The 23,149-nt window shown below is 39.1% G+C and overlaps 1 protein-coding gene across 2 annotated transcripts in view; it reads left to right on the forward strand.

The window, feature by feature from the left end:
• CD226 (CD226 molecule) overlaps window positions 1-22,819 on the forward strand; it is an 83,577-nt gene extending 60,758 nt beyond the window's left edge. For both annotated transcript variants that reach the window (XM_008685886.2, XM_008685885.2), the window contains exons 5-7: window positions 12,948-13,050; window positions 17,176-17,227; window positions 18,934-22,819. In XM_008685886.2, the coding sequence (XP_008684108.1) occupies window positions 12,948-13,050; window positions 17,176-17,227; window positions 18,934-19,047 (269 nt within the window). In that variant the 3' untranslated portion in view covers window positions 19,048-22,819. The remainder of the gene's footprint in view (window positions 1-12,947; window positions 13,051-17,175; window positions 17,228-18,933) is intronic.
• Window positions 22,820-23,149: the final 330 nt, after the last annotated feature.

A 23,149-nucleotide genomic window follows, 5' to 3' on the forward strand; every position in this document is an offset into this window, starting at 1 on the left:
TAGCTAGATTATTTCTAGGTTTTCCTCATCAACATTTAACATTTGAGGTTTAGTGATTGCTGATCAAAGAAACCTAAACTCTAAGGAGATTAGTTGCAATGTTTGGGGAGAAAACTTCATGAATTTTGTTTATATTTATATCTTTCAAAAAAGCCTATTTCCTTTCTTAACTTTATTTTTCTCATTTTGCATGTTTTATATAAATGGTGCGTAATTGCAAGTCACTGGATCTGGTGGGTGGGGTTTGTAAATGAAAATTACAGAAGTATTCACTAGGAAATCATGGGGCCACAGCCAAGGGTATCTTCCCATACGTTTCTTCTGTAAGGTATAGGGTTGACAAACAGGTAGGAGCATAGAGAAATAGGGTGCTGTAGGTTACAAATCTTGCCTATATGTGGCTTGATGGATGTTGACTTTGGGACTCTGTACTCCTGAGTTGGACTAGAAGAACACGGAGGAAGAGAAATGAGCTTCGTTTGTTTCTTTGGTCTTTAGTTTCCACTAAAATGCAACCAGTTTGCTCCCAGGTGATTTGGATTCCTGAGCAGTGTCAGATGTAGACAAGAGAATTTTTTTTTAAAGGGATCCACTTATCCAGAAACTTCTGTCCCATTCTTATGAATTTATGATAGGTCTGAATATTGTAGGCATGGGGGTTGTCCGAGCTGGTATGCACTGGAATGTCAGATATGTTTATTTCCGTGACATAGTGTGAAGAACTTAGCTTTTTAATATCTTCTCCTACATAGAAAATAATGTTCCTGACAGTTCTTTATGTAATTAGAACCACAGCACCAGAATCCAAAAGCACTAGTGTCACTGCTCACAAGATAAAATAGCCTCTACTGAAATGGATCAACTACAATTTTCAGCTCAGTTTAGTTAAGTTTTTAAAATTCTGGGTGATAACTGGATATCCAGATGAAACATACTGTTTCCGACATCACAAGTGAATTGATTACTCAATCATGGCCTATTATGTCTCTGTGTCTTTACAGTTGCCTCTGCCCAAATCAGTTCTTTTAGGAGACATTGAGTTTAAAAAAAAAAAAAAAAAGCAGCTACCTAGTTTGTTTTGTAAGCCCCACGTATTGATTTATTCATCTTTCCTAATGCACAGAATCCTGGAATGTTTGCCTGCAGTCATTATTGTATACATACCGTATTTGTGCAGATAAACAAGGCAGGGAATGGAATAATAATAATGGCAAGCTAACGTCAGACAGAAGGAAATGCTGCAAGACCTCACTCTTAGTTGCTTCGATGACACTGTTACGGAGGAGCATTATTGGTGTGTATTGTTACCTCATGCATGTAAAGGGAGTCCAAGTTATATTTGCTTTACACCACTATAAACAATGTAAATTAGAAAGCACCAGATCCTAGGGACTGCTTTTCTTTAAGCGGATCTTTATCGTCACCTGAATTTCCAATAATTTTCATGAAGTTTTCCTCACCCTGGAAACTTAAGAGTACAGCTAGGAATTCGAGGTCAGACAAATGTACTGGTTTTCTTCCCACTTAAAATCCGTGTCGAGACACCTGCCTAATGACTCCAGCTGCAAAACAGCCTTTTACACTCTGTCATGCGTGGGATTTTTTTATTTAAAGCATCTGGGAATTGTGAACAGCTTGTGGTTGTCTCTGAGAGCCTTATTAGGGACTGAACACAGATGATTGTGTGAAGTTTTCCCCAAAGGCAAGTAGAAAATTACTTAAAATTAAAAAAAAAATAGTTCTTCATATAAGATTAATGGCCTTTCATCGATAGCAATTCTAGTTTTAAGTGTTATGATTCGATTAGTCAGACAGCTACTACCGACTTCAACTGAAATATTTTAAAAATGTGCTGACCTGACTCTGACAAATATTGACAAACACTAGGTGACCGAGTAGGTCTGCAGAGGACTATGTTATTTAAAAGGACAGAGAATGAAGAATAAACATAGATCTGTCATTTGTAGAGACATATCTTGAACCTCAAAAAACCTTAAAGTTCTTTACACTGAAATGATTCCAAGATTTTTTTAAATTTTTGAAGTATAGTTGATGTATAATATTATATTAGTTTCAGGTGTACAACATAGTGGTCCAACAATTCTATGCGTTATGAAATGCTCCCCACGGTAAATGTAGGTACCCTCAGTCACCACCCAAAGTTATTATAATATTATTGACTGTCATCCCTATGCTGTACTTTTTATCGCATGAATTACTGATTTTACAGTTGGAAGTTTGTACCTCACGATCCCCTTCACCTATTTCGCTCACCCCTCCCCCACTCCCACCTTCCCCTCCGGCAATCACCAGTTTGTTCTTCGTATTTCGGAGTCTGTTTCTGGTGGTTGGTTGGTTGTTTTGTTTTTTAGATTCCTCATGGAAGTGAAATCATATAGTATTTATCTGTTTCCAATTCAGGGATTTCCAAAAGGCATGTATTCAACAGAGGTATTTTTGGATATCTTTCTAAAAATAAACACATTGCAATACTCGCTGACCACTCTAAAATTTATTTCTGGAATTAATTCACTTTCAGTTGAACTCACAAGTAACTGTGATATTCATAAATTTTTTAGATGTGAGAGTAGCATTTTATTTGATTAACCCACAAGAAGAGATTCTTTATTTCACAGATACAAGGTGGAAATGTTAATGCTCTCGATTGGATTGGTGGGAACTGAGAAATGGCTTTAGCTGAGGTGAACAGTGAGTGGACTGAAAAGTCCTTATTATCACTATGATGGACATGGCAAGTACAGAGTAGATACTGAGATGAGGAGACCATGTTGACAAAAGGTGGGATGTTTTCTGTGGCTTCCCACCGAAGAAGCTCAAGGACACAGTGCGTGTGCCAATGACCCCAAAGGGGGACCACATGGGAGACAAGTTCAGAAAAATATAGGCTTGCAAAATGGAATTATTGATTATTATCAATAATAATGATGATGTGATGTGCCTTCAGTTTTTCATGCCTTATATGGAGCACTGGATAAATTCTGCACTTTTTAATTTGTGTGTGTGTGTGTACATTTGAAAATGAAGGTACCTGTGAACATTCAGTAGGAGGAGCAATGAGCAATCCGCCATAAGTAAACATTTGGTAAGTACATGGGATGCGTGGGCAGTTTTATACTCCTGAAACACACATACGCCAAGTCCCCAGTACTTTCATCAATACAGGTTGTTTTGCTCTCATGTTGACGACTGTCTTCTCTTGCTGACTCAATGAAGTTGTTAGTCACGAAGTCCAGTCCTTTAATTCCTACTTTAATCATTGGCTATTTTTTAAAAAAGGGAGATCAGATGGGTAATTAGAGCAGAAAGCTGCAGCTTTTGAAATTGTTACTATAGCTTTTGTTTCTGCCAGCCAGGCATTGGCTTTCATATTTTTTTATAATAAAATGAATTAAAATTGAATAGAACATTTGGAGTTAAATGCTTGCTGTCTATTTTATATTCTGAAAAGATCTATATGATATTTGTAACACATTTATATATAGACCTTTATAAATGTCATTGAGTTTGAATTTTGAAGATTTCTGAGGACCCAAGGGAAAAGTTTAAGTAGCAGTTATAAGAATTAAGTGTCACAGGCCTTTGTCTCGGCCGCTATATGACAAACTCATTGTGGTGCTTATATCTGCACCTGTCACTCTAAGAATTTATGGATAATTATTCATTTAGTTATCGCATCTCTATTATCTACATTTTATGAATGAGCAAAGTGGGGCATGGTGAGGTTGAGTAACTTACTCAAGGCTTCATGGCTAGGAAGGAGAGGGGCTAGGATCCACAGCAGGGCAGGAAGGCTTCAAAGTTCCTGTTCTTAACTGCGGCAGGATATCACTGCTCCAACTGAAAGAAAAAAGTCACTACTATTGTCAACAGATGTATTACAGTGGAAGCTGGCTATGGAGAGTTCCATAGCCTTGTCCCCCCTCCACCCCCATTTAGGTACAATAGACTTCAAACTGACCCAACATATAGAACAAGTGTAGGTAAAGGAATGGGGATTTGATCTCCCACTACTCTCTTCCAGCTCTGCGTGCTTGGTGAGGCTTGCTCAGGTCATCACAGGTGCTGTGTGGGGTTCTCCCCTTTTCTGAGGCTTGTGGGTGTGATGAAATTGTGTCAGGGAAGGTTTCTCTACAGCCATATGAGGGACAAGCAAAGTCAGGTAGCAGGTATTTGGGTCTGGAGGGAAGTGCTGGTGGCTGATGAAGTCAAGTCCACACCAGGAACACATGAGGGGAACTTCAGGAGTAGCCTCTGGACAAAAGAGAGTCGAGGTCCTTGCTGGAGAGAACTGGTGATCGCTCAGCTCTCCCATGGCTTCCTGGCTTTGCAATTACCTGGCCCCAAGGTCTGTACCAGATCTGCCCACTAGACGGGTAGAGCCCATTCCCTTGAGCAACTTCCTGGGAATCTGCTCTAAGTTTTCAAGTACAACCTTCTTCCATTTTATGTTCCTCCTTCCTTCTCCTTCCTCTCGAATCCTGCTCTCACTCTAGTTCTTGTAGATATAACTGCCCTCCCTCTTGTTCTTGTCAAGATCAATGAACCCAGAACTGGAGTTATAGGCCAGCAGAATTCTAGTCCCTCACCCTCAAGGACAGAGAAGGCTTAACTTCCAAAACCACCTAAGAAAAAGGAAGGTTTACTTTCAATATTAAAATATCCTGAGTAGTTATATCCCCTCATATTTATGGGCCTTAATATTGAACAGCCAAATGCATAAACTATTTAAATGCTATGGTATGCCTACTGTGCTTTATTGCATGGCAGAAATGTTTATCTTGATTTCTGTACAGCATTTGAAAAATTTCCTGTTCTGTCCTTGTGGATACACATAATAGTGACACTGTAGTGTAGAGTTACACTTGGTTAAACAACAGTAATAACAACAGTGTGTTGGGGAATTATAATTAGAAGCAAAATCTCCTCCTTCCCCAGAAAACTGCTCTACAAAAGAGAAAGGAAACAATTTTATTATTAAATAAGCATTAAACCAGAATTGTGATACGTATCACAGGCAATCTGCCAAGAGAGTGCAAAGACAGAAATCTCACCTTTTATGGGGCCCAGCAGATAGGACCCATTACAAACATGTTTTCAAGGTAAACAATAACTAGTCCTCAAATAAGAGCACTTGACAGCACCGTTTGTCACACAGAATTGAACCTAAATTCACCTGGTAATTGGGATGACCATCTGTGTTAGCTATTTGGCTTTATCTAAAGGAAAAGTGAGCTTCTTACACCATTACCCCAGAAGGTACTTTTGTACCTTGGAGCTTAGGCTCCTACCCTCCCACAGAACTAGGAGGTCTCTTTCTTGATGATTGCATTCCCAAGGTATGGCTTTGATTTACTGCAGCAGAAGAATGCAAAACAAGACCAGCAAAGGTAAAAGGCAGAGGGGGCAAAGTCAGAAGGACTGACTGGTTTCCCAGAAAGAAAGCAGGTATTTAGCACAAGCCACATGGTTTGTATAAACAATTTACCACAGTAAACCACTCTAGCAGTTAGGGAATGGTGGAAATGCTCCAAAGATCCAGGTCCCCACACACTAGCCAACAGCCAACCTTGCATGCATGCAGGCCTTTCTGGGGATAGCAGTCTCTGGCCTGCTCCATTAACTCTTTTCTGCACACTAAGTTCACTAAGAAAGTGAGCAAGATTTGTGCAGTTCCTGACATTCTGACTTATGATGCATAAAACACAGTCTCCTTTAAATAATATGTGTTCATGAAAGTTGAGGTTCCTGAAATTCAAGAAATGTAACATAAGACTAAGAAATATTTGGGTGAAAAAATGAGACATGTATGCGATGGAGTCAGCCATATCATTTTGTTTTCTCAACAAGTGGATCAAACCAAAGATATTCACCATCCTCATGCCTCCTGTGCTGACTTAGATGCTCTGGTCCTACACCAGTCACTGTAGAGCGGCATGGCCCACAGTAGTGGATGATGCACATAAAAACACCAGAAAATGGAGCAAATGCAGTCATCCTATACTGAGTAGTAAACTTTGTGGTCTACCTTGCTTAGACTGTGTGTATCTCAACTGATACAACATTTTTAAGTGTTTCAGTCATTTGGGAAATATTTTCATCGATAGAGGCAAAATCAGTATAGCAAAAATTGTACATTGGGTTGGAAACTTGCTTCTCTCATTGGTTTGCTCCAGGACAATGATTTAGATTCTCTTACATTTTTGTTTATGTCCTTTTATGCTTCTGTTTCTCATGTTTCTGTTTTAGATTCTCCTGTGTGCTGTAGGTTTCTCAGTTAAAATCTGATAATGCTTCTGTTTTGAGGAAGAGTAGCTATTCCTCACTCAGGAGAAAGATTAGAGGCTGATGTCATGGTTCTTTAATTCTCTGAAAATAATTTATTCGCTAGGATCTTCTTGCTATAAAACAGGGGAAGGGTTCTGAAATACAAAGAGTATAAAATTGATTTGCACAAAGCAAGTTGACCTTTGAAAACTTGGAATAATATTACCATATCAGTATCCACTTGATGTATATTTCAGGCATACCGGAAAGTTCAACAGACTTTGGGCTACCATTATACCCAACAGTCCTACAAAGCTGCAATGATTTTATACGTGTTTATCAGTGCTACCTCTGCCTTTGCCTGGGAGGGTGTATCTAGCCGCAGGAGCAAGCGTCCTGCTACACACCGCTAGTTCAATATGAAAAGAATACAAATGAGTTATTTTTTTAAACCCTAATTTAAATGAATGTATACAAAATATAAGTATATTATTAATAATTTCCGGATTACATGGTGCTTAAAATATAAGGCACCTCTTGGGGCTGATTTTATCATCATTTTGCAGTTGCCAAAAAAGTGTCTGCAAGATCAAGTGTCTCGTATGAGGTCTTCCAGAGAAAAGAATTAGAGGATAGCTAGGCCCCAAGGTTTCCCTCCTCAATCTCTGTTTTTTCAGCAAATCAATGTCTAATGTGGGACAAAGTTTGGATAGTTACGTTACATGGTGATCACAAATTAGGATCGACCTGGTAATAGTGTGTCAGCTCACATCTGTCTACCCCGTGGGAACTCACACACTGTGTATATTCTGTCTACAAAGAATGAAATCTAATATTTCTGCTTCTCTTTTTAATGAGGTAAGAAAGCAGGAATAATTGTAACTGGTATCTACCGTGACCTGTTCGGGGCTGGCCAGAGGCTCAGGATCTATGAGTTTTTCCTAGCATGTCGTTTGGTCCAGATACCTAGGTTCTGAGTCACTTAGCTTCCTCACTTCCTAACCCACCTCAAACTGTAATAAAGGATAAACAATAGACATAAATGCCTACTCTTGCCCGCTTGGTTCCCAGGGAAGGACCTGGCATCATTTCTACCATGAGCCTTTCTAAAGGTTTATAACTCAGCCATAAATACTTGTCATTGGCAGGAACGTAGCCTGGAGGGTTGAAGTCCTGGAGTAAATTATTCATTTATATATCTCACTGACATGCTTTAAATTGTTTTAACTGTATTTATCTTTTTTGATGGGAGGGAAAATAATGGCTTTATAGTTCACGACACTTTTGTCCTCCTATGAATCAAGACAGCATTGGGATGAAAATTTAAAAAAATCAGCAAAAAAGTGGCTGCTGAGAATACACAATAATTCTTTCTTTAAGAGAGGGGCTTGAGGGCTGACATTACTCAACCTAAGATCTATTAGCAGAATTTAGGCAAAAGTGAGTGTTAGGAACTATTGATTGAGTCCCTGAAACATGCACACCCTTTGCTTTTCCTTTTTGTTTTTAGCCACGCAGGTCGCAGCGAGTTGTGTGGCTACACCAGCCTGGTTCCAGGTTCTGACTGCTCGTGTGTCTGCAGTGGTGGGGCAGGGAAAGGAGTTCAAAGCAGGACTAGCTATAGGCGGGGAGGCTCTAGATTGCAGCGTCTCTGGAATATGAGTGACTCTCCACGGGACGCCCATGCTTTTACCCTTATCTCTCATGGGAAAATGCTCATTGTGTGTGTGTTTTTAAGTTATCCAGCGCCTTCCAAAACAATGTAAGCTCCATCAGTCAGGTACTGGGGTATACTAAAAAATGTCATCTCTTGCCCTGGTTCCTTTCACAGAACTCCTGAATCCTTGTCATTTCCTAAGTAATAGGGGTGCTGGGAGCATCTTTTGCTATAATAGTTGGTCTTAGTCCCCAGTTCCTGACACAAGAGCTTTTTGAACCCTTGGAATCTCCAGAGCGATGAGAGTCTTTTTGCGAGTTAATGAAGCAGCTGGTGGCTGGAAGCACCTTGAGAACTTCAGGGTGAGGGCCTGATGCCAGAGGAATCAGCCACATGATGGGAGGGCTGGAACTTTAAGCCCCATCCCTCTGAAAAAGGGAAGAGGGGCTGGGGTTGAATTAATCACCAGAGGTCAATTATTTAATTAGTCGTGCCTATGTAATGGAACCTCCATAACCCCCCTGAATGACCGGGTCAGAGAGCTTCTGGGTTGCTGGACACATGGAGGTGTTGGGAGGGTGGCCCATCCCTAGAGAGCATGGAATCTCCATCTGCACTCCCTGCCCTCATTAACTTGCCTTATTCATCTCTCCCATTCGGCTGTTCCTGAGTTGTATCTTTTCTAATAAGCCAGTAATAGTAAGCAAAGTGCTTGTCTGAGTCCGGTGAGCTATTATAGCAGATTATCGAACCCTAGGAGGAGATGATGGGAACCTTGGATTTATAGCTGGTTCGTCCATCAGGAGCAGGGAGGCCTGGACTTGTGATTGGAGTCTGAAGGCGGAGGAGGGGGCAGTGTTGTGGGACTGAGCTTTTCCCCTGTGGGGTCTGTGCCAGCTCGGGGGAAGTTACTGTCAGCAGTGTCGTGAGTAGAGAAGCAGTTTTGCTTTAGTTGATGTTTTTCCTTTAGGAACCAAATTCATTTTTACACACCATTTCATCTGTAATGCCCTAGTACGGCTTGAGATACTGTGTGTTAAAAGATGAATGAATAAACAGACCTGAATGAATAAACAGACCTGACTCCCAACAGGTCAAATACTACTAGAAGAGGTTAAAAGGAGATAAATAGTTGACATTAAAGAATGCATTTAAAATTTGGATTTATAACTGAATAGTGTGAAACAGACGACCAGTACATTTCAATGGTTCCTACTTAATTCTACTTAATTGAGAGTTTAATAAGGAACGCCATCTTAATTCTTAAGGATTCTGAATATACTTCTACAAAAAAAGTTCTCTACATCTTGTACTTTAAATAACACGACTAGAATGTGTCAGATTTTTCTGTTTTAAGCATGCAGACCTTTACATTTTTATAATATGCTTTTTTTCTGATTAATAAAAGAACTATGCATCCTTTAGAATTTGGAAAATATCAAAAAGCCTAAAGAAAGAATTGCTTTTAATGCTGCTCTCGATATCATCACTTTAAAGTTTTGGCATTTGTCCCTTGCAGACTTCAAGTCCTATACTTGATGGAGATATTACCAGGCGCAGTTGTCAGTGCTGGTTTTCACGTTTTACTTTATAGTCTATCGTCAGTAGTCTTCCATGTCATTGGAATTCCTTACACACATCATCCAAGTGTCTAAGCCAAGGTTTTCAAGAAATGGGCCTCAGATCAGCAACATAGATGTTGCATGGGAGCTGCAAATGCAGATCCACCAGGACCTTCTGGATCAGAGGTTCGGGGTGGGGGGTGCCCCAAAATCTGTAGCTTATCAAGCCCGCAGGTGAAGCTGATGCAAAGAACCACAGCTGTGCAGTCTTGCTCTTAGTCTACTGGGGGGACATAAGGATTTCCTTTTTGCTGTTATAAGTGTTTTACAGAATGCTTTGTTCACATTTCTAAGTATTTCTTTAGAATAAAGTAGTTAATCAAATGTGTAAGTGCCTCGTGAAAGGGTGTGACACACAGACACTGAATTCTTTCCGGATGCAGTTGTGGCACTTTCTACTCCTCCAGAGAGAGCCTGAGATGCTCTGTGTGACCACAGTCTTCCTCTTACACAAGCTTGTTCTTTATGTGCTCTTTCATAGTAAGTTACCTGTATCTTTCATATTGTCTTCTATAGCTTCTTTTCTTTTCTTTTCTTTTCTTTTCTTTTCTTTTCTTTTCTTTTCTTTTCTTTTCTTTTCTTTTCTTTTCTTTTGAGAGAGAGAGTGTGTGTGTGTCCGAGTGGCAGAAGGCAGAGGGAGAGGGAGAAAGAGAAGTCTAAGTAGGCTCTGTTTGCGCTGGGGGCAGGGGGTGGGGGTTGGATCTCAGATCCTGAGATCATGACCTGAGCTGAAATCAAGAGTCAGTGGCTCAACTGACTGAGCCATCCAGGCGCCCCAACAGCTTTTTCTTAATAGCAAGGATGTGTTAAAGGTACTGGATTTTTTTTTGTCTTTACATGTTGCTTGTGATCATTTTAACTACGGATATTTTTCAATTGACCTGGTCAATCCTATATATTTATTTATTTATTTATTTATTTATTTATTTATTTTTATGCCATTTCTCATTCTAGAGATTAAATAATACTTCCTTATATTTTCTTCTAATGTTTACATGAAAAATTTAGAACACTAGTCCACCCAGATTTTTTTTTTTTTACTGTAGCAAAGGTCGAAATAGCTTTTTCAAAAGTGGTTAAACAATTTTCCCTGAATATTGTCAATGAATATTTTAATCATAACTTTCATTTTCTCACCATGATTGCCTGTTTGATTTAACCTTAACATCTGCGATCTTCAAATCATTTCAGTGTAGCAAGTATGGTCCTTTTATAGTCTTGTGTTACAATGCAAAATAATTTCAGGTATTTTGTTCATTTATTTTTTATAATGTACCAAAAGCTTAAAAAGCTTAATTTCTTATTTGATAGGGAGAAAATTTCATTGTTCCCTTTGTAAGAGTGGTTCAGTGTATTTTTGTTCTGAATAAACTTAGCTTTTCCTTTCTCCATCATATTTGGACAAAAGCCATTCTAGACTGTATGTATAAAGTCTCTAAAGTTCACACATTTCTCTACTTTTATTCACCTTATAGGTTCAACAAGTTTGAAAAATGAAAATAATGTTTATTAGTTGACTTAGTTTCACTTTGTACAAAAAATGAGTGGATGTAGACTTTGAGCTCCTATCATGAAAAAAAATAGGTCAGGAAGGAAGAAATAATCTGAGGGAAAGATCAAGGAGAATCCAATGAAAAGCATGATTTTCAGGTTGCCATAGGATTACAGGCAGTGTAGGAATCACAGAACACTGGGCACTGGGCCCAGAACAAACAGTAAAGCACTGGGCTTTACTTTCAAGGTTAGAGGGAAGTCATGCTGGTCATCTGCCACAGCTTGGCCCCTTCCTGCAGGAGGAGAGACTGGTGAGTTTGCTGCCCAGAGAGAGGGAGCAGTGGGGACACCTCCCAGGTTCCAATTCACTCCCAGTCCTGACAACAGCATATATATATCTTTTTTTTTTTTTTAACAATTTGTTTATTTATTTTGGAGAGAAAAAGAGATGGAGAGGGTTGTAGGGAGGGAAAACGGCAGAGAAAGAGGGAGAGAGAGAACCTCCAGCAGAGCCCGCTGAGCACAGAGCCCAACGTGGGGCTCAATCTCACAACCCTGAGCTGAAATCAAGAGTCGGCTGCTTAACCAACTGAGCGACCTGGGCACCCCTGGTAACAGCATGTATTGATGGGGTTTCCTCTCCTGGGAAGCAGCTTTGTGGGAGGTGGTGGGTGAGGAGTGTCATGGACAGAAGGACATTTTAAAGATGAAATGGTCTCCGACCTCACTGCGATCTCACTTCAGAGGGGATGTTGCTCTGGTAGTTTATTGCTTATTTGCATATTACCTCATTAGAGTCTCACCACAATTCTGTGATGTAAGTAGAACTGTTGTCATTGTCTTCACTTGACAGATGACGAAAGGCATTCAGAGAAGGGCGAGGAAGTGGCTGGAGTTCACACAGCGGAGTGACAGAGTCAGGGAGAGAACTGCAGATTTCTGGACCACTGTCCTTTCTGCTTCAGCACAGAGTGGGAGTAACATATTTTTTCTGATTACTTTTTATCATTAACTCGGATTGAGTGAAAAATATTTCTTAAATTCTACTTTTAAAATTATACTGTTGTGTGCATGTCTTAAGATGGAGAAGTGTTAAGAAGTAATCTTCATTTATAAATTCGTTTGATGGTTACTTTTTTCTACAAAAGATTTTATGTATGTGATTGGGAGCTCCTTAGAGTGAAGGGATAACTGTCTCAAACATACATTCTTTCTATTCTTGTTCTTTTTTAAATTTTTAACTGAAGTATAGTTGACATACAATATTAAATGAGTTTCAGGTATGCAGTATAGTGATTCAACAATTATATACATTATGAAAGGTCACCACAGTAAGTCTAGTTACCATCTGTCATCGTAGGAAGTTGTTACAATATTGTTGACTATATTCCATATGCTGTACTTTTCATCCTTGTGACTTATTTATTTTATAACTGGTAGTCTGTACCTCTTAATCCCCTTCACCTACATATTTTTTTAGAGGTGGGTAGGGGCAGAGGATAAGGGAGAGAGAGAATCTTAAGCAGGCTCCACGCTCAGAGCGAGTGTGACACGGGGCTGGATCTCAGGACCCTGAGATCAGGACCTGAGCCGAAATCTAGAGCTGGAAGCTTAACAGACTGAATCACCCAGGCGCCCCTCCCTTCACCTATTTATTCTTATTCTTCTTAAGGGGTTAAACTCAGATGAATCAAGGAACTAATAAAATCTGTGAGGAGTCACAAATATTTAGAAGTCTCTAAAGTAAAAATTGTCTTTTCCCATAATCTCGTCCGTGGATTGTTTTGAATTATTACTCTATTTGATTAATGTTCCCTTTCCTCATTTTCCCACCATTTTTTCTGGCTTTCGCTGAACTCCTAATTCGTACTGTATTTTTTTCCTCCTAGGTAAAACTGATAACCGGTACAGTCTCTTTGTGGCCGGAGGGGCGGTTTTATCGTTGCTGTTTGTTATTCTAATTACCACCGGCATGATCATTTCTTACAACAGGTGAGTCCTGCAGCTCATTCTGGATCTTGTTTCCGCTGAGTCATCCTTATATGAGGGGTTCACTGTTAATAACCCAATAGTCAGCCAAGCTCCTTAGCACTCACATACAGCATTCTGAGTGTTTTTCTTACACAAGAGAGAAGTAGTTGTGGTGCTATCAGAGGAGAAAGCTAGAGTAGTTCATTTAAGAATTTGTAGGAGCTGCTCCCATGTTAGCAAAGCTTCCATCTTCTGGGCAGCCAACTGCCTGCTGCCTCTGCTCTGTCTGCGCTGCCCTCCATCTTCCTCCTCCTGCAAGGAAAACAGGTGTGGGGTGAAGGGCGGTGTGTGTGTGTGTGTGTGTGTGTGTGTGTGTGTGTGTGTGTTGAGAGGGGAAAGGGAGGGAGGGAGGGAGGGATTCCAAGAAGGGGAAGAAGAGGGTTGAGCAGTAATAATGCCTTCATATATTCATTCATCTATTGCCCATCTGTTGTGACAGTCGTGAACAAGACGTGATGGAGTGCGTATTCTAATAAACAAGACAACATACTTTTAAATGGTTGTATAGTCTGTGAAACAAGCAATGTAGATGCTATTCCTAAAAACAATTATTGAGGAAAAGAGGTGTTGGAAGGGGCTATTAGAGAGAGTAGGTGGCCATTGACCTCTACTAAAGTTTCCTACCTTTTACTGTCTGTGGCACACTTGGGAACTTGCTGGGATATTCTGGGTTGACTCTGCCCTTTCTTGCTGTCTCTTGTTCACCAACTCACTTGTCTAGGTATTTGTCATAATCTGAGCTGTAATCATATTGAATTGAAATTACTCTTTATTCTTGTGTTCCGACTGAAGTGTTCTCTTCTTACGGGAGGGAAGGAACACATCCACCTCCTCTTCTCTTCTACCCCAGCAATATTACCAAACACACACACGCACATGCACACGCACACGCACATGCATGCGAATTAATAGGATATCAGGTAGGGTTCTCTGTCTCGTCTCCATATCCCAGTCTCACCTCTTTGGAGCTTGTATTACAACTCACTGGATGTTAGTTAATTCTCCCAATCTGCTCCCAGCTCCAGCTGTCTCCTCTCTTTCTTTCGAACACATCTGACTTTTCCTGGGCGCTCTTCTAAAAGCTAGTGTCCTTCCTGTTTAACCTTTTCTTGTCTTCCTACTACCACCAGAATAATGTTAAAACTCATTAACCCTGTGTCAAGGGCACCCATTGTTCTGACTCCTACCTAATTAGTGGGACCCCAACCTAATGTTCATTTATATTTTCTACTTTACTGCCCGCGATGTTGAGAAATCTTGTTAAAACTGAAAGTCTTATTCTGTGAACACACTTGGCGCTCTTCCCATTTGGGTACCAACAAAGTGCTGTTTCCCCCATGTTTGGCTTTCCTCCTGTGGCTCATTCAAGGCGTGGGACACATGTCCCCTTTGGGAGGTCTGTCCTGGTTCTTCCTCCCTGCAAAGGGACATGATGTCACCATCCGGAATCACATTGTGCTTCTCTGAGGTGCCTGGAAGCCTGCTTTGTAGCTTCATCATTTTTGTGCTGTCCTCCCTTCTGTTCGATGTGACAGGGACTGTGTTTTATTCATTCCTTGGTGTTTGATAGCATTTAGCGCTAATCTTTCCAAATAATGAATGGTCAATAAGCATTTGTCTAATTAAACTGAAACACAGAACTGTTGTTTTCCCTTTCTCTCCATCATGTGCTGCCCTCAAGTCTTCCCCTGGTCAGAAATTGAGCAAATTAGCAAATTGAGGGAAGGAACCCAGGATGTTAGTGACACTAAGGATTTCTTTACCGCTTCACCCTGGTTGATGAAAAATGCACTGAGGGCGGCTGGGGCAGCAGGAGCACCCGGGAACATGGGCAACGTGGTAGGAGAGAGTGAGTGACAGCACGGCTCTCCGGAGGGTCACAGATGTTGGACATGATGGATTTTGCTTCATGAAAATGCATCACTTTTACATGAATAGCTAAATTGAACTGTAGAATATATTGTCCCACTTGGTTAAATGTGATAAAAAGATTAGTGGACTTGAATGCCTAATCATGGGCAAACATCACAAAGGAAGAGGCGCTTGTTCTTTCTACCTTGTTGCCCGTATCAGTTTGTGGTTGTTACTTAGAATGGAAATGTTATAAAAATGACCCCAGGGCTTAAACAATAGTCTTCAGAACTCTGTCTTCATGACCATTTAATATAATCCTGTTGCTTCAGATGTGCTGACTTGGGGAGAAGCCAGAGGAGATCACAGTGTGCTGGAACGAAAAGGAGTCCTTCCCTCACACCCCGTACCCCATGGCCTGTGTGTCCAGGGGCGCTTCCCACACTTTCTCTACTCTCCGTTTGTGTTGCCTCCAGTTAGAGATCAGAATGCTAACACTGTTAAATGAACGTGGTTGGTGGACGTGCGTAGCACTGGTGAGGCGTGGCAGGAGCCAAAAGACAGTCTACACATTGACGTGTGTGTCTATAGGAAGAAATTTAATGTTTAGTGTGCAAAATGTTAGACACTTATTTTTTCTTTTGTTGTCAAATAGGCTCTTTTGTTTTGCCTGGGACTCTCCCAGTTTCAGCACTGAAAATCCCTCAACGTGGGGAAACTCCTTAGAATCCAGCAAACCAGATGGTCGGTCAACCTAGAACAAACCCCAGTGTTTACTGTCTTTATTTTACAGAGGAGAGGACTGAACTTTATAGATGCAAATAACTGGTAAATTGCTGAGCACAAGTTAAACACAGATCATCTGACTCTGAATTTCTTGTTCTCTTTTCTTCATCATATTGAATATTCTAGTCTAATGTAAACAATATATATATTTGGACCTCTTTGGGGAAGTTAATCTATATTATGATACAGCAAGCCTTGTGAATGAGGATTTAAGATCCAAGGTCATAGATTTGTTTCTTCATTTGTAAGAAGAGGATAGTAATAGCATCTGCTTCACAGATTTCTTTTCAGGAGTAAATTATTTGTATGAAAGACCTGAAAACATCACTTTCACATAATAAACTTACACATCAAAAAATTAAATAGATTAATCGCCTAAAAGATTCTTCGTTAAGTAAACAAATACAGGGTAAGATCAGTTTGTGATTATGTCGACACAGTAGGAAGATTTCCTAGCGACTAGCAGAGAGCAACGTCCATCATCAGAACAACCTTTCCTTGGAGAGAGACTAGCTTGGCTGGTTTTTAAACCATGAAGGAATTACAACTTCATCTTTTTGCATAAAGGAAAAAAAAAAACCCTACGTTTTTGCATCTAACTCATCTCCTCTGTGGTCTGATAAAAATCTTTTCTTTAGGGAGAGGAAAAAAAGATAGTCATCATCTCCCATAATAAGTATTTTCATGCACTTGGGTAGAGTCGTTTCATCCAGTGCATTCAGTTATAATAGTCTCTTTTCTCTTGAATTTTCAAAGAGTCCCCCTGACGTTAGGTTTTTGTAGTTTCCATTGGAATGGTGGAGAGTTTCCGGAATAGCATGGCTCCAGACGGCCATGGAACTGTGGCAACATGGCACCAGAAGCAGCGAGCCTAATAGTCACGAGGGAAGGCTGTGGATTCAAATCCCGATACTACCACTAACTAACCACGTGATTTAGGGCAAGTTTCTCTTCCTCTCTTGCCTCAGTTTCCCAATCTGAGTTAAATATAGAGGTCTTGATGAAAGCTAAAAGAAATAATCCATTGAGGAGGTTTAGTAAAACACCTGGAAGTTTCTATAAAGCTTAACTCTATCATTGCTGCCATCCAAGAAGTTACACTGTTGGTGTTGAAAAGGAAGTTTTTAATTGTGGGAAACCTCTAAGCTTGAGATTATTTGGAGAAGGCAGTAAGCCATTTATGCAATAATCCACTATGAACCATTCTTTAGTAAGCTCACTGAGATTAATTACTAATATACACTGGCTGGATATCCATTTAGATGCCTTCACCATCTGTGAAAAATGAAGAGTTAAGTCAAGGGAATTTTGAGTAGGTATGTATGAAGCAACTTCAACATATTTGTGAGGGCGTGTGGGCTGGGGTACAGGTAAGGTGTAATCCTGTATGCAATAACACTAGAGCCGGAGTGTAAGAACTTAATGCCTCTATTGAATGTGTATTCTCAGGAGAAGGAGACAGAAAAAACTACTTAAAGAGTCCTGGAATGCACAGAATAAGGTAAGTTTTCACAGAGCTGTCATTTCCCCTCTTTTGTGCATTGTAATATCCTGTAAAGTCTGTCCATTTTGCAGTCGACAACCTTATTGTTCTCCTTTCAATTACCTGGCCATGTAGTGGATCCGCTGTTTGAGGAAACACCTGTTCTCTGACATATTCTCTTATTGAGGCTCTTTGAAACAGTTTGTTTTACTTTCATGGTCATTGCTTCCACTATTGGTCAGATTTTCTCTTTAACATATGATTCTATTTACAAATTTATTTTTAAAGATGTATTTATTTTATTTTAGAGAGAGAGAGAGTAGGGGAAAGGGGTAGGTAGAGGAAGAGAATCCTCAAGTAGACTCCCTGCTGAGCACGGAGCTCCATCTCACTGAGACCCTGATATCATGACTTGAGCCGAAATCAAGAGTCAGACGCTTAACTGACTAAGCCACCCAGGCGTCCCTGTTTACAAAATTTTACAGCTAAACATTTCCCCAAGTGTTATCTAAAATTACATCCATTTCTCTTCAATTTCATTATTTGCAATTGAATTTTACATGACCAAAACATCAAGTAATAAAAATTTTCTGACAATCTAAAATGTGTGCTTCAGGTTTGTTACCTATTTATTTATCAGTTTAACTTTTTCTTCTATTACTTTTTACACAACAAAAATTTTTTTCTGAATAATTCGTGGCTGGCTTTTTGACGGTAACTGGAAAGACTAAAGAAGTCTTGCCTTGTTTCATCTGCCCCTCCAGCAAGCGATAACACAGTCCCATCATACACAGTTTTGGGGTCTCTTTGTCCTTAGCTGTTGTCCACTCAAGCTAATCTGAAGCCCCATTTATTGCTGTGAATGTCAGGGGAGGGAAGGAGATTTGCAACTCCTACATTAAGTATTCAACTTGTTCAGACTTTTGTAGAATAATGATATTTTGAACAATAATTAGAAAGATAGTTGGACTGTGAAAAAGAAAGAAGCTAGACCTACTTGATTGTTTCAGGGTTTTCAACAGGCTCTGGAATTACCAGTGGCACTGTAACTTTCCTTTTGCTTTTCCCTTGCAAGCACCAAAACCACTGTCAGTTTCTAGATTACTCACCAAAAGACCTCTCTCTCTTCTTCTTTTCATCTGAATTTCTCTCTCTCTCTCACCCATGCCTACATATTTCCTGCCACTTACATATATAGGTGGTCAAAGTGACTTGATTAGTGTAGAGAATGTTAATGATTATATAACATCATCTTTAAAGTAATGCCAGTTTATTTTGTTAATTTCTTTTATCGTGTTTAGATTCTTATTGTCAAGACAAGACACTGTGTACTTTAAAAGTGTTGTTTATTAAAGCTTTTATTCAACAGAAATTATTGAGTACTCACTATGGGAAATACTATACTAGACTTCCATGTGAAAATGAGACTAATGGTTCTTATCAAAACAGCCTGGGAAATTGGGAGAGAGTTCTAAGACTAAGTGTTTCATAATCTAATATAGCAAGTGATAATCTACAGTGGTCTCCTGTTGCATCTTTTACTCTGAACCCTGAAAGTCAAAAATGTGGTTTCTCATGGAAGTTCGGTACAATGATGTTTTATGAAATTAATTATAATAGAAATTTGACTTATATGGTGGTTGATTTAAGGAGAGATTTGTTTTGAGTATCTTTATTGGCTGCTGAAATGCAGTGAATCATTGACATTCTGACTGTCTTTCTAGGCAGCCAACAATTACAGAAATCCTGACTCTACCAATCAATCATCGGATGGTGCAAGAGAGGATATTTATGTCAACTACCCAACCTTCTCTCACAGGCCAAAGACCAGAATCTAAGCTTTTTCCTTGATCTGAGCAAATTTATGATGAATGTTATATATGTAGATCTTTATATAATTTTTTCCCACTATTCAGTGCCTACCCTGGATACCAATTGGCTAAATTTATTTAATTTGATAAGAAAAATACTTTATAACCTGGAGAATAAGATTCTTAACAGAAATATTTCGGAAAACCTGACTCTAATTAGTGTATACATAAAGGGAAACTTCCTGAGTCATGTAATGGAACAATCCACAGGAGATCAAGCTTCAGGCAAGGGTTATTTACCAAGGTTTAAATGTCATGTCTAGAATTAAGTATGGGCATAAACCTGTTTCTGGGTCTCCTTTCCTGGTGTTGGATCCACTTTATTGGTGTTAGCCTAACTCTTATTCACGTATTTCCCTTGTGTTTTCAACAACTCTTGGCAATTCATAATCCTGTTTTTGCCTGGTAGAGAGTTTACTTCTCTGATAAAGCAAACAAATTTGGTTATTTGTCCATCATTAAACAGGCATCATGGCTGGAAAGGATGATATGGCTTAAGTCAATTAAGGGTTCACCTCTAGAACCAGGACTGAGGCCAAAGCACATTACCGGGAAATTCAGAGTATCATTAGAGGAGGGAGTTGGGGCCTGGAAGCTGGGCTGGTGACCAGTGAACATGGACTACAATGCCATTCCAAAACATCTCTTGTTAGACAGCTTAAAGGAGAATATGTGGATTGATCTGGGTTAGCTCTCTCTCTCCCTCACTTTAAAATCTGCTATATCACATTGTCCAGAAGAGTAGTTGGCAGCAGAATGAATCAATGATCAAGAGGAAGATAAATGCGACAGGGAAATCTCTTCCCTTTCTATTATCAAATAAGGTAATCTCTGATTCTGCATGGAATTCTTGCCACTCTCCCTGGCTTAGCTTTATGAGCAAGTGTAGTAGATTGTCCAATAATAACTTAATGTTTTTGATATTGAATGTTTCTACTTTTGAGAATTATTTTAAATATATAAATCCTCTCAAAAGAGTCAGGCATCTAGGCATTATTAGTTGTTTTTTTAAAATAATTATGGGAAATCTGAATATAAGAAAAAGAATGTTAGTTGGAAGTGTGGTTTGGGTTGTGGTAGAAACATGAGGGGGGCTATAGAGAAGGAGGAACAGGGAACAAAGAATGGGACGATAGAGAGAGAACCTTGTCTTGCTTCACAGTTTGGCCAAAGACAACTCTAGTGATATCACTGCAGAGCAATTAGTGGCCATCCTGCCATTGTCCAAATTCTAGACAGAGTCAAACAATGAAAAGTAGTTCTGAAGCCACATAATGGTCATGACCATCTTGAAACCACAATGATCATTACCAAAGAGAGCGATCATTCATGTCTCAAATATTTATTACTCATCTCTACAACATCACCACAAAAATTGCAGGTAGTATCAAAGTTGTAGATTTTTATGATGATTTTAAGAGAACCCAAACCAAATTCTCCTGTTATGTAGGCAGATTTGAAGCTGTAATTTACAGTTTTAAGCGAGTCAGTGGATATTCTATGACTATAGCTTTAACTACTATGCACGCCCAATAGTCCAGTGATTCTGTGAATTACAGAAATTGTGAGAGCCCCTGCCTGCCTCAGAAGGGAAAAAGTAAAAATGTCCACTTCTCATGAGGTGTTTCCAAATTCTCAATGACTAATATGGGTGAGAAGGAAAGCATTTGTACCAATGCAATATGGGGAAATGGAAATCCCACTTGAACAGAGAAGATGACGGGGGGCGGGGTGTTCAGTACAACCAGATGCGACTGTCCTGGCGGTTTCACTCATGGGAGACTTCTGCAGTGGACCCTGCAGGACTTTTAAACCAGTCTCTTTTTCCATGAATGTTTTACTTTTTCTTTAATCTGCCACTCAGAATATTTATGAGAACTATATCCTCTGTCCCTCTTCTTCCTGTATTCTTTCTCTGCAGGGCTCAGGATTTTTCAGGCATTTGGAACCCTTCTAAGTCCTGCTGGAGTATCTCTGCCCTCCCCACTTTCCCCCCACTGCCGCTGGTCCTGTTACACTCTCAGCTGTTCATGCTGATGAAATTCTACTCACTAATTTTCTTTCCCTGGACATCTTTACTTATTAACAAAGCACTTTCATTATTGTCTAATATTATTACTAATTTGCTAGAGTTTTATAACTCTACCTAATATATATATGTTCTACCTACTATATAGATACTACATGGTAGATATAGTATATTGTGTGTGTGTGTGTATGTGTGTGACACACACACACATATATATGTACATATACATTTCCCCCTAATCTGTTCTACCTACTATTCTGGTCGTTACTAAGGAAACCGATCAAAACAGCTCCACAGAATAAAAGGTCAGAATTGAATTAAATTATGTTTTAAATCTTTTTTGAAAGGTGCTACTTAGGGAGCAAGATGCTTCCTAAGATTCTTTTTTACATATATAATTTATGATGATATATAATATATTACATAAAAATCTATGTTTCCTTTGAACGCCATAAATGTAAATTTGAATATTTACATTAAAGTAACCAATTAAAGGGAATTGCTGTGTGATGACAAGTTAAGTAAGTTTGTTAAAAGTCATTATAGAGTATACAGTTTTGTCGGGGAAAGAATACATGACATTAACCCATGATGACTAGGTATTGCTTATATTATCATCGAAGAGACCTTGAGACATTACTTAAAGGCGTTTATGCACACTGAGAAAATAGAACTGAAATGTCATTAGCTTGTAATTATGCTTATGGATGCAAGGCAGTAGATGAGGCTGTATTCTTTAGTTGGTAAATATTAAATTTATAGGATTTTTAAGTAAGTCAGTTTACTACTAAATATTATACATACAAGACAAAGGAAGATAAAAATAACTTTCGTAGGTTTACTTTCATTGTGAATATTCAAGTTATGTTGGTTTATATAGAACTATCCTAAATCACACCTACAGCTGCATTACAGTAATTTACCAAATTGGTAGAGTCCACATTGTAATTAGAAATTGCTGTAATCAAAGTGCTTCTCCTTGATTTATAATAATGTGCTATATTCTGTACTGCTTGTATGAGATAAGATTGGAGGTATTGTAGAACTCAGATGTTTATAAAGTTCAGGTGGAAGCACTAAACTGTGCGTACAATGTTTAGCTTCTTTCCACAATAGTGGAAAAATATCTTTGAAAAATATAAAGTGATGCAAACCTATAACACATTTAAGTATCATCATTAGTTTGGCCACTGTTAGAACATAGTGCCTAGAAAGTGTTGACCTTCCCATTCAGGCTTTTGCATAAATTAATATACTTTTCCACTGGTCTTTTCACTGGAATTATTCTAAGTCAAGTCTGTAGGCTCTTATACATTTTTCTGAAACGTAAAAAGTATTTTTAACTTTTCTATTGCTGGTAACCCATATGTAGAACTGTGGCTTCTCAAATTCACTGCAATGAATTTCTAAGGGAATTTTACAAATCTTCAAGGTTAGTTTACATAGTATTTCAGATTCAAAGCACTAACTGTGTTGTAAGGTACCGTAATAAAAATCCTAATCTGGAGATATGTGTGATAAATGTCTGTGCTAATTCTCATTTATTGCCTATTGTCCCTGTTTGAATGATGAGTTATATAGTCACCCTATTTAGAACATTTTTTCCGGTTTTATGTGTAATTTCAGATTCTCTGGTTTTTAGGGCACACAATGTACCTAACATACTGAATTCTGTTGTTTGAATGAATAAAGTGCAGTGTTTCACCATCATTAGTTTTACTTGCCATCAAAGAATAGTAGAGAAAAAGTCCTCTAGAATAATATTAACATAAAGAGTTAAATGCAGAAAAAATTGAAGCCACCGACACTTTATAACTTCTATATCAATGCAACATACGTGCATTTTCTAAGTGCGTGTTCAAAATCAAAGTGCATGTGAGGGGTTTTTGCAAAAAAAAAAAAAAAAAAAGTTGTTTCCTGCCCTTCTCCATTTCCCCCCCACTGAATAGCATGCTTATATCATACCTAGGGTTTTTTTTCAATTTTAGACATTGTTCATTGATGCAGGTGCTTCCTTCTCCACGATCTCCCACACATGCA

Source organism: Ursus maritimus, unplaced genomic scaffold (genome assembly GCF_017311325.1).
Source record: "Ursus maritimus isolate PB19 unplaced genomic scaffold, ASM1731132v1 scaffold_18, whole genome shotgun sequence".
NCBI classification, from domain to species: Eukaryota; Metazoa; Chordata; class Mammalia; order Carnivora; family Ursidae; genus Ursus; species Ursus maritimus.